The sequence below is a fragment of the Echinops telfairi genome, unplaced genomic scaffold (genome assembly GCF_000313985.2).
Source record: "Echinops telfairi isolate 266 unplaced genomic scaffold, ASM31398v2 ScPeMD7_3533;HRSCAF=4204_0, whole genome shotgun sequence".
In the NCBI taxonomy this organism is placed as follows: Eukaryota; Metazoa; Chordata; class Mammalia; order Afrosoricida; family Tenrecidae; genus Echinops; species Echinops telfairi.
The window spans coordinates 25,833,507-25,846,486 of NW_022107431.1; the positions used below are offsets into that span (position 1 = coordinate 25,833,507).

Below are 12,980 nucleotides of genomic sequence, written 5' to 3' on the forward strand. Positions count from 1 at the left end.
ATCTGCCTTGGAAGAAGTACGGCCAGCGTGCTCCTTAGAGGCAAGGATGGTGAGACGTAGCCTCACAGACTTTGGGTACGTTGCCAGGAGAGACCAGTGCTGGGGAAGGGCATCAGGCTTGGTAAAGTGGGGGGGCAGTGGAAAAGTGGCAGGCCCTTGACAAGACACACTGACCCGGTGGCTGCAACCCCGGGCTCCAACGTAAGAAGCAGTGCGAGGAGCACGCAGGCCGGGCAGGGTTTTGTTGGGTTGTACACAGAGGGGCTAGCAGTTGGACCGCCTCACTGGCCCCCGTCAACAACAACCTTACTTAACTAGATGTAATGTAGGCTGATGTTATAGAAAATACTGCTAATAACTTGATGATACAAGATGATTCATTTATTTCCACCATAGTTGTATTTGTTGATATAAATAGCAGAGCTATAGATTTCTTAAGAGAAAATGGATTCCGGTATTCTTTTCCAAAGAGGTCATGCATTAATTTATTTTCCCTAAACAAACAAATTAACAGAAAGTAAACTTTCAATTACCAGTTAACATGCAAGTTGAAACCCAGGGAATTCTCCTTTCTAAAATAACAACAAAAATAGTATGGGACAAATAAATCAATAGTTGAAAGTATCAACTCGAGACCATATTTTACCAAAATATTTTATTGCAATAAGATATTCACTGTGCTCAAAATGGACTACAAAGTAAATTACTAAAATTATTTTCATACAAATGAATAAAACTATGTAGTTATTACAGCTCAAATATATAATGTTCTAAGCTTGTTAACAGTAGCAAAGAAAAAAAGGCTGATCATGTTAAAATTCACTGGTTTCTCTACAAATAAAGCCCCACCTCCAGACATATTTGAGACAAGGCATCTATTCCTTTGAAGGGTAACTGGAGAAGAGTCGCCTCCACTCCTGTCTGCTGTAGTCTAGTTGAGCTTAGAATTCATGTTTCCTCAATGTCATCTATCCGAGGATCACTTCCCAAACTGATTTTCCCTCAATATTAATGTCAAAGTATATGGCCTTTCATATTATATAAAAAGTATTGACGTTTGCTTTTAGTCATATTGGAAATCATGTCCAGGGTGTAAGAAATAATTACCAAGCTGAAATTTGCGTTGCTTTTACACACAGATAAGCCCACAAAACTGTTCTGTTGAGAACTTTAAAAAGGATATCAAGATGCCAAATAAATCTGTTTCTTTATGAAATGAAGACTCTGATTAAGAATATATTTTTATTAGGCATTTTGGTAACAGATTGTTACTTTGCAGTTGATTTATTCCGTGTGATATTTTTAAAAGTCAATAAATATCACTGTCCTTTTTCTTGAAGGAAAAATTATTTCTCCAGTTGTTGAGGGGTACTAAAAGCTTCATACACATTAGCAGCAAAGTCTTTCACTTGTTCCATTGTCAACAAATCCTAGCAAGAGGATAATATATTAGTTTATAAAAGTGCATCTAAAGGTAATTCATGTCTGCAATTAAGCAATGCATATAGCTGAAAGTTTACTAAAGACAAAAAGTACATCATGTAATGAGAGAGAAGTTTTTTTCTTCTGATAAATTCGATGAGCTATTTCTTGCCTACATTCTTAAAGAGAGGAATGGTAGGTATCATAAGTATTCTGGTATGACTTTAAGAAGAAGAAAGTCTAAATGTAAGTTTTTTTTCTATACATAAATGTATGTGTGTCAGGTAGTATAAAAGTCTCCGCTGAATAAATAGCTAACGTGCTAAAAGTACAAACTAAAAGTACTTTTCTTGAAGCTGACCTAATATGGGTAAGGAATATAATGTTCTAAAACATTTTACAACTATAAGTATAGGCAATTCATGCATATATTATATGTACATGTATACAAGCAACATATAAAATACACTTTTGAGCAAGGGTTCTTAATTCTCCCAGGTGGCTGGTGTGAATATAAAGATAAGGAAACATATTAATATTTATGTTCACTAATCTCTGATTGAAATCTATAATTTACTTCAGGTATAAATGTAGGCAATTGGAATATCCTAAGTAGGATCTGTGACTTTATCACCAATAGCAATCACAAGCATCTTCAGTTAGAAGTGGTCACATTTATGAAATATGTCACAGTCAAATTTTGATACAGCAATATTGTAACTGGAGTCATACTTGAGATGAATGGCAAGGTCAAAAGGACCAAACTCACTGCCATTGAGTGGATTCTGTCTCATAACAGCCATACAGGACAGGCTAGAACTGCACCTATGGGTTTCTAACTTTTGACTGGGGTAGATATAAAGGCTTGATTTTTTCCAGTGGAGCAGCTGGTGATTTTGAACTTCTGACCCTGCAGTTAGCAGCACATGTGAGCCCACGGCCCCACCTGGGCTGCTCAAGATGAGTGGCAGCTCTCAGAATGTCCATAACTCCATGTGGTATGAAAATGTCTGCGAGCAGGTTCTTGATATGTTACAGTTAAAATGTTTTATTTCTCCCCTTTTTTTGGTTTACCTCAAAATTTGAGGAACTAATTACTGATCTTCAAAGGGCAATCTTCTTAAATATTACAGTTTACTATACAGCATTAATACTATCTAAATTCAACTGACTAGTGGATACATCTGCACTCAAACAGTCTAGCAGGTGCTGGGCTCTATAATATGGGGGAAGGTATTCCCAGGGGCCAGTCTATGCCTTCTCCATGCAATTTCATGTTTCTTTCCCTTTTTTTAAAAACTTGAACAACACAGGATAGAAATGTAATTTTATGTTACACAAGCAAGCAAGCAATTTTAGTTTGACAACCCAAAATCAGAGTATAATACCGTGAGCTTTCTTCTTACCTGAACAAAATAACTAGGTGTTTCACTGCAGACTGAGTGGATCTGTCCATTTACTATCGGGATTATTTTAGCTAAAGGCAAGCTGACACTGGAAAGACTGGAAAATTATCACAGAATTAATTAGTTTCTGAAATTACCTGAAAAGAATCCAGCATTTTAATAAAAAAAAGTCAAGAAAATAAAAACCACATATAATTCTATCACCTAGAAATAACACTTATAGATGACATCATGATTAATCCTCTCTGTGCATTCTCTCTCTCTCTCTCTCTCTCTGGCACTGTGCGCCATCAGGTTGATTCTGATTCACAGTGACCCTACAAGATAGAGCAAAACTGCCCATAGGCTAGTCTTTAAGGGGTCACCAGGACTTTACTCCCATAGGCTCACTCAGTGAGCTGCCATCGAGTTGATTCCGATACAACAGAGAGCCTATAGGACAGGGTAGAACCGTCCCTGTGGGTTTCTGAGAATAACTCTCACTACCATAAAGTAGCTGGTGGTTTCAAACAGTTGACTTTGAGGATAGCAGCCCAATGTGTAATCTACTATGCTATCAGGACTCCTTCATGGTCTCACAAGCGGTTTGATAGCATTAGTGAGCAGCAGCCGAATGCTTAACTACTGCGCCTTCAGGGTTCCTAAGATGTAGACCATATATACACTTTTTGTTCTATCTTTTAAACAGAAAAACTACTGTGTTTTAGGTACACACATTTGCATTTTTCCTAATGCAAATATCTTTTCATTTTAGTTCTTCCAAGGTTTTTTTGTTTTGTTTTCTGTGACCATATATCATTGGCTCCCAAGATTTGGACTTCTATATTTTTGTCTAATTGTCCCCTAGAAATAACCTGTCATCACAGAATGCCTGGCATTCCGTGATGCTCACCTTCCTGACACAATTGCTGAAGACAAATGGGTGCATAAGCAAATGTAGTGAAGAAAGCTGGTCGTGCCCGGCTATCAAGAGATATAGCATCTGGGGTCTTAAAGGCTTGAAGATAAGCAAGCGCCATCTAGCTGAAAAGCAACAAAGTCCACATGGAAGAAGCACACCAGCCTGTGTGATCGTGAGGTGTTGATGGGATCAGGTACCAGGCATCTAAGATGCAGAACAAAACCATATCCAAGGTGAATGGGGGTGGGGTGGGGTATGGAGTGGAGACCCAATGCCCATCTGTAGACATTTGGACATCCCCTCACAGAGGGGTCACAGGGAAGAGATGAGCCAGTCAGGGTGCAGTATAGCACCGATGAAACACACAACTTGCCTCTAGTTCTTTGGTGCTTTCTTCACCCCATTATCATGACCTCAATTCTACCTTACAAATCGGATTAGACCGAGCATGCACACTGCTACAGATAAGAGCCCGCAACACAGGGAATCCAGGATCGATAAACCCCTCAGGACCAACAATGAGAGTAGAGATACCAGGAGGATTAGGGGAGAGTGGGGGGAGAAAGGGGAATTGATCACATGGATCAATCTAGAACTCCCTCCCAAGGGGACGAATAACAGAAAATTGGGTGAGGGGTGACAGAGGACGATGTAAAATATGGAAATAATAATCTATAACTTATCAAAGGTTCATGAAGGAGGGTGGATGGGGGAGGGATGGGGAAGAAACGGGGAGCTGATATCAGGGGCTCAAGTGGGAAGAGAATGCTTGGAAAATGATGATGGTGGCATATGTGCAAATGTGCTTGGCACACTAGATGAATGTATGGATTGTCATAAGAGATGTAAGAGCCCCTGACAAAAGTATTTAAAAAAAAAAAAAAGGAAAAAGAAGTAACGTGTCCTGTAGCTAGACTTCACATTACTATAGTGTCAACGGGTATCAGTGTCTTCACGGCTTACAACGTGCATTGCCAAAGGCTCTGGGCTTTTCCAGTAGGCGTGATGTTGCCTGCTCCACCACACCTGCTTTCTAGATGCGGCCTTTTCTTCCCTTTAGTTTAAATCTGAGAAGTGACAAACACATCTCGCCCACTTCTCTACTAGCAACATTCACTCTCCCCTACTCCAGAGAACTGCTCTCTATTAGGCTATCAACCTGGGAGTTACCCTCCCAATCCCTCCAGGGGTCCGAAGCTTTCTTAGACGTGCCTTCTGAGGCATCACCAAACCTGGTCCATGCTAACCATTATCTCTTGCCTGCTGCACTGGCCCAAATGTGTTTAATAACTTGCTGGATGAATAAATAAGCATATATATGTGTGATATGTAACTATTAAATGACACAACTGATTTGTGTGTGTTGTAGACTCAGTCTTATAACATTAAAAAAAAATCAGACTTCATAGATTTAAACCTGGAGTTTCATTAGGAACTCCCTTTAAAATAGTTTGAAAAATCAGACTATGGTGGCCAGTCGGCGTGTTGTGCTGAGATGGGAAGTAATGCTTGCAAAGAAAAAAGGATGTGGGGGGCTTATACGTTCCCGGAGAATGAAGCACTCTCCCTTTTCACAGGACCTTGATACCATTGTTTGCTGGTTTGGTCATTGTCTCTCCAGTCCTCTGTCATGCAAGTTACATTATTACAGCATTTGGTCAAGTGTCAGGTGCACAGGGAGTGTTCAATACACAACTTATAGAATCAACTAATAAAAGCCTTCATTCGACTATTCCTATGGCCCAACCCAAACTCGGTGTCCCTGATTCCTTCTCCATAAGGCATCAGATTCTGTGCCATCACCTACATCACATCACTCTCTTGCTCACACCCTTCTGTAGGTCCCCAGTGTCAGCATGAGAACCAGACTCTAACTTCAAACTCTCTAGCTTCACCTCACACTACAGTTGACCCTTGAACATCCCTTGGGGCAAGGGCCGCTACACCCCCTCCCCCACCCCCCATGCAGCTGACAATCCATGTGTAACTTTTGACTCACTAAAAACTTATTTACTGATAGCCCATTTTTGGCCAGAAGTCTTACTAATTAACAAACATTGAGCCCATATTTTGTATGTTTTATATATATTATATACTACACCCACATAAAAGCTGCATTTTCAGTACAAGATAAGAAGATATTTTGCAAAAGTGGGAAGTTTCCACACCTGCTGGTGTAGCTGCTGTGAGGGCTTAATGAATTTCCTTTTCTTTTCCTACCATGGTCCTTACATTGGTTGGATTCATTTATCTAGAAATGGTATGCAACACAACTGCAGAACTCAATCTAGCATATGTATCAACCAATCCAACATTTTCTTGTAATGTCTTAACTCTTCTCTGCTTTGGGAGCGCTTCCAGCATTACGAGTGGCACTTTGTATGGCTTTTGTGATATTATTAAGTTTATAGTACTGCACTAAATACCATTACAAATGTGGGAGAACTGAGAGCTTCCAAAGATCACGTTTTACTACGATATACAACTGATGGAGAGATGGATGGCTCAGGCAGAGTTGATCAGCATCACGTCATTAAAAAAAACTTGCATATGAGTGGACCCTTGCAGTTCACACCTGTGTTGTCCAAGGTCACCTGTACTTTTTCTTAGTCCAATCTGCTCCCCAACACATCTTCTGGCTTACAGTCTTTATAAGCTTTGCCCATGCTCTAGGTTTCTGCCCGGAGTGTCAACTGCCCCACTCTCCTCCCTAATCTATTTGCTAACTATCTTGTAGTTCTCAGTTCAAATGCTATTTTTCAGAGATACTTCACGTGACATTGCACACTTGTTCCAATTTCATATCATACAAAACCAACTGGCAGCCCTCCGATTCTGACTCATATTTGCAGTCTATTCAGCTTATAAGATCCATGAGGGCAGAGATCCAGTACATGGCTTGATACATATCAGGTCTTTAGTAAATAGATGTTAACTGAGCAAACAAATTGCTATCTTCCCTTGAGACTTAACGGTTTGTGTCTTAGACCATTTATTTCTTTGGGAATTTTATTCTTTAGCTGACATGTGAAGATTTTTATATATAATTAACCTATTTGTATGACTTCCATATTTTAAACAATGTCATTCACATTTAATATTTATTGTAAAACTTGTTTTGGTACATAGTTTCTAAGTACACAATTAGGTCATCTTCAAAAAACCCACTGCCATAGAGGTGATTCCCGCTCAGAGCCACCCTCTATTGGATGGCAGCAGAGAGTCTCATCTTTCTCCCATAGAATGGCTGGTGGATTTGAACTGCCAAAGTTGGAGATAGCAAAACCCAATGCTTACTCCACAGTGCTCCTTATGTTACTGTCACATCATCATCCTCATCATCATCATCATCATCATCATAATTTGTTTTCTCCCTTTCTAAAAATGGTATCAAGTTTTCTACATGAGATGGATAGATTTACCTTAGAAAACCAAAGTAGTAAGGATATTTTCTAAATTCATTTAGAAGATAAAAATGTAAAAATCGATGGTCTTGAATTTAGTTAAAAAAAAACAACAACTGGTCTTTCCTAGTCTCACTGCATTGGTTAGAACTATAGAACAATAGTGCATAAACAGATCCAGAGTAACCATCTTTCTTTATTTTTTGAATTGAATGAAACTCTTCTAGTGTTTCACTATCCTCCAGTACAACATGATTAAAAATCTTTCATATTATATAAAGTACATTTTAAGTCTTTTATCAATAATAGATAATTCAATTTATTGAATCTTTTTAGCAGCACTGAAGATGCATTTTCCCTACTAACTTACTAATACTATGGATTAATATAATAGCTTCTTAATGTTTTAATCCTTCTTGCATCCTTCTAATATGTCCTAATGTCACAGTGCTGGCACATAATGGTTTCAGATGGTGGGTTCTGATGTTAGAAATGATTTGCCATCTGGCATTATTGCTTGATAGCTGCTTGATTTGAAGTTATTTGTTCCTTAGTTTCCTTATCAATAAAATGAGGAAAATATTACTTTATTCCTAGGGTTATATTAAGGATTCAATGAGGTAATGTTCTGAAAAATACCTCCTCTACCAAATGTGTACATTGAAAAAGCAAAAAATATTGGTTGCACGTCTAGTTGTTACATATTTCTGAGTTTCATTTGCTAATACTTTATTTTTGATTCCTCTATCTATGTTCATTCTTCAGATCTGTACCATTCTGTTTCTTGATGATATGTTTATCCATAATATTTCCTATTGGGTTATTACTAGTGCGTATGGAAGCTATCGATTTTTAAATATTCATTCCATATAGGTTAATATATACAAAAGTTTCATGTATATGTAAGATGCATTATTTGAGTTTTTAGTAGTTTGAATCAATTTTTAGATGATCTTCTTAAGGGTTCTGAATTGATTTAAAAAAACATAAATGATTATTTGGTTTTTGTTACTTTGCCAATAGTTAAAATTTTTATTTCTTGGCTTAGTATGATGGTTAAAATTTCCACATGTTAAGCATTAGGATAATGGGCTTATTTCTCATGCTTAGTCACAGAGTGGGAAGTTCATTATACATATGAAATAAACTGAGGAAATATTTACTAAGTTCCTACTGTGTATAAAGAGGTATGAAAAGGCATGATAGTTTATAATGCCACAGTGGAAAAGATCAAATATATGTTCATATTAAAATTATATGAACTACAATTGTTTAATACCTCTTAGGTGGAAACTTATTAGGTACAAATTAAAACTACTAATAATAACTAATAACATTGAGGTATGAAATCTTTTTAATCTGGAACATCTTGATTTAGAAAGTATGTAAAGGTGGTCTTTGATTGAAATTCATTTTTCTATAAATTGTGAAATAAGATTTTAGGGTAATATTCAAATTGCTTCAGAAAAAAAAAATTCAAGGCTCTAAATGTTCCAAATGCTCAATATTAACTGGTAATTACTCATGCCTACACAACATCAAAGGGTCCCAGTGAGTTCAACAAATAATGTTTTGATCTATGTATTTAATAATTAAAAGATGCTGCATATAAATAATTCATAGAACTTAAAGTGATCCTAATTTTGATAAGCTTATCAAAATTAGGAAATGTAGCCAGTCAAGACTGATTTAGTGTTCATAACTTTCTGAGTTTAATATAAAAACTGTAAAACAGAGGCCCTTAAAGTATGTAAGTTCTGATACAAGTTCAAGGAGAATCACATTGAGATGATAAAGATATAACAAAACCATAAGTTAGTAACAATTGCACTATATACTCACAACCTTATAACAAGAGTTGGAGATAAAGTCATGTATTTATAGAGTAAGAAAGAGTTAATAAAATTAATAAAATGAGGTTCTACAACAAGAAGGTCTAATTATTACATTGACCAAATTAATGTTATGCTGGTTCATTGTTGGTTTTTCTTGAATAAATCATTTTATTGGGGGTACTTACATATATTCTAATAATCCATACATCCAAGTACAATTGTGGACATGAACAATTTTCTACACATTCTCTTTCTTCTTGAGCCCTTTATATATGTATTATTATTATTTACACATATCTTACACCACCCAGTCTATCTTCCACCTACTCTCCTGGACTTGTCCCCCTTGCAGGAAGCTATTCTGGCACCATTGCTAACCGCTGCTCCTTTACCCCTTTCTTCCCCCACCCTCCTGGAGTCATTACTCCCATTACTAATTTTGAGAGGGTTTGTCTTTCCTGAATTCCACATATTGAAAGTGCTCGTCTGTGCCATTGTATGTACATCAGTATAGTGGGATTTGCGAGGTAGGGCTGCGATAATAATGGTGGGAAGGACGGATGAAAGAACTAGTGGAGTGTTGTGTGCTTCATTGGTGTTAAACTGCCCCCTGGATGCATTTTCTCCTCCGTGCAGTCCCTCTGTGCTGGCACGTCCAATTCTCCACAGATGAGCTCTGGGTCTCCACCTTGACCCCTGTCCATCACTCACTGTGGTTGTTTATTTTGAATTTCTGATGCCTGCTCCCATTGACACCTCATGATCACACAGGCTGGTGTGCTTCTTCTATGTGGGCTTTGTTATTTCCCTGCTAATGGTCGCTTGTTTGGCTTCAAGTGTTTAAAATCCTAGATACTATATCTTTTGATAACCATACACCATCTGCTTTCTTCACATTTGTTTATATTCCCAGTTTATCTTCAGCGATCATGTTGGGGCAGTGGGCATCCCCCAGTGCCACATTATTAGAGCAAACTGTTCTTGTGTTGAGGGAATAGTTAAGTAGAGGCCCAGAGTCCATGCACTGCCTCAATATATTGCCAAACAAATAGATGTACATAGACCGATACCCCTATTTTTATGCATTAATATATTTACATATGTACACCTCTATAAGTAGTTTTGCTTCCTAGTTCTTTCCTATATTTCCTTTTACCTTCCTCCTGTCTCACTGTGGTAGTTACATAATCTGTTATCAATCTGAATATAAAGAGTAAAGGGGTGGAGTTTAGCCTGTCAATCAGGTCCCAGCTTGACCTCATTTCGAGGCCCTAAGGAGATAAATAGCACACTGGAGATGGGACACATGCTCAGTCCCAGCTAAACATTTTTGTTGACAAACCACATGGAGACAGGTTGATGGCAGTCAAAGCCTCGGAGCTAGCACTGATATGCTGACACCACCACTGGATCCACAAGACTTCCAACCCACTGGCCTGTAATCTTCCTGCATTCGGCATCATTGCTTGTGTCTTATAAGTCTGAAGAGAACTTTATAGATCGGTATCAGACATATGGGCTAATACTGGACTTATGGACTTGATCTGGACTGGGCTGGGATGTTTTCTTAATGTAAATTACTATTTATATAAAGCTCTTCCTTTCACATATATGAGTGTGTATGAATTTGTTTCTCTATTCCACCCAAACTAAAACACCCACATGTTCACCCCTCGTTTGCTTCTCACTAATCTCTCACGGCTAGATTATGGCTGCTCCACCACTACCTGGAACTCTGTGCCCCACTCACCATCGATTTTAGATACCTTGTTGTTCCCCTGTCCATGACCTTGTTTGCTCACTGCCCTCATCCCACAACTCCTCCTTCCCCAAGACCCTGGAACCCTCGGTCCTGTTGCTTTCTCCTCGGGCTTGCTTCTCGTGCCTATCTTACATAGACAGACCAAGCAGATACTATGAAGACCAAGCACCAACCAATCATATGCTGGCTCATTGTGACATGACTACTGGAATAACATTAGAGGTGACATTAAAATTTAGTGCACTTCCTGTTGTTGTGTTTTGTATTCTAAGGAGTTAAAAATCAGAATTTGGTTTATTGGGAGCTAGGTTCACAACAAAGTGTTCCTAGAAGATGCAAATTTTAATCCTTAATCTGGAAGACGCTGCCACTAATGCATGAGTTATTGACTTTAAAGAGTTCAATTTGTTGAACGATAAGGTACTCAACTTTATCCTATAGAGTCTTGTGCTACCTGGAACATGAAACACCCAAGACGCCATTTCTTCAGAGTGCTCATTAGATGTGGCCTTACCTGTTCACGGAGCTACTGTGCTGCAGGTCCTGCTCAGTGGGTCGGAAGAACTCAGCCATATTGTCTAGAAGTCTGCTGAAACCCCGGTTTAAGCAGGTATCCAAAACCACACTAAAATCTGGACTGTGTAAAATAAGAAATATGTGTCAGGTTTTAGATTCTTTTTTGTTTTTGTTTCATTTTTAGGTTTTAGATTCTTAAAGGAAAGAAAAACTCAAGATATTTTGTGGTTGCCTTTGATGGTGACTAACATTTCTGGTCAAAATCTAAAACACTATATAAGTGTATTAAGTAGTCAATTGAAAGTTAACATTAAAAATAATCCATTAATTAGCACAACACAAAGAGAATATTCATGTGTTTTTCTAGATTTACTTAAAATTTTCAGCACCCGGTACAATAAATGGCAACAGTATTGCTTCTCCGGATGAACTCTTGAACCCTTTTATAGTTAGTCAGATTATTGGTTTGCTTTACCTCTACCTTCACATGCTAGTGAGGTAGAAAACAGCACAGTAAAATCTGTGAAAGCTGGACCCTGTGTAAGGTGGACCCTGTGGCAGAAGGAAAACGCAGTGAGAGAGAGGTGGAAAGACTGTAGCTCATCAAAGGTAGGAAAACTCGCCAGACCTGGGAGAAGTAGGTCATGCTTTCCCAGGTTTCACTGCCCTGCCGTGTGCAGTTGAGTAACTGCAGGCTTGTGGCAGAGTGCTCAGAGGTCTGTAGTTGGGAAAGGGGGGGTGGGGGTGGGGCTAGAATTTGAAAACAGGCCTTTTTGATCTAAAAGTTGAGGCTTCTTTCACATCATGTTGTTATCTCACAAAAACCTGTTGATCTATAGACTAGCCTACAAGCATATATGAAAGTTAGACAATGCCTAGCTACGTTCAGCTTAGCATGTGAGCCTGTTCTTCGTTTTCTTTTGAAACAGCCTTATCGAGGTGAATTGAATTTATCTGTTTGAAGTTTACAAGCCAATAATTTCTAGTGAATTCACATACTTGTGTAAGTGTAAAGCATCACTAAATCCATGTTTAGAACATTTTCATCACCCCTTAAAAATCCCTCATTCTCATGTATAGTTAATTCCTATCCCAGCTACGCCCCAGTAACTACTAATTAACTCTAATTAACTGTCTGTCTTGGTAATTTTCTGGACATTTCATAGGAATGGAATCATGTGGTTTTTCATGACTAGGAGGTCCACCTGGGCTGCAGCCTGCATCCATGGCCCATTCATCAGGAGGATTCTACTGTTTCTCTATTCCCCAGCTAACGGGCATCTGTTTTTGTTTTTTTTTTTGCTTTTCAACTATTGTGAGCAATGCTGCTCTGAACAGTTATGAGTACATTTTATGAGGATATATGCTTTCATTTCCCATGGCTATATACCAAGGAGTGAAATTTCTTGGTCCTTCTGTAAACTTATGTTTAATAACATTGGTTTTCTTTTAAAGAGTATATGGTAGGGGCCAAAGAAAAATAAAATGATTAAGGGGAAATTGAAGAAGTATAAACTTAAGAAAGGATCGCCACAATACCTACTCCATAGGTTGGTTGTAAGGATGAAATACATTTTCAAAAAAATGCTAATTTCTATTCTTATTTTTAAATTGAATCCGACTGGACCAATAAAAGAACTGTAGATGACTTTTAAAAAGTAAGTGATTGCTTACTCTTTCATACACAAGGCAGAATACAAGCAACTAAAAGAAAACCTTCACACACTTGGCCCA

The 12,980-nt window shown here is 38.2% G+C and overlaps 1 protein-coding gene across 2 annotated transcripts in view; it reads right to left on the minus strand.

Moving 5' to 3' along the window:
- Nucleotides 1-1,223: 1,223 nt before the first annotated feature.
- The window catches only part of PEX3 (peroxisomal biogenesis factor 3), a 47,032-nt gene continuing 35,275 nt past the window's right edge, over nt 1,224-12,980 (minus strand). For both annotated transcript variants that reach the window (XM_045294680.1, XM_004701968.3), the window contains 3 exons: nt 11,245-11,367; nt 2,829-2,925; nt 1,224-1,430 (listed from right to left, as the gene is read on the minus strand). In XM_045294680.1, coding sequence (XP_045150615.1) covers nt 1,347-1,430; nt 2,829-2,925; nt 11,245-11,367 — 304 coding nt within the window. In that variant the 3' untranslated portion in view covers nt 1,224-1,346. The remainder of the gene's footprint in view (nt 1,431-2,828; nt 2,926-11,244; nt 11,368-12,980) is intronic.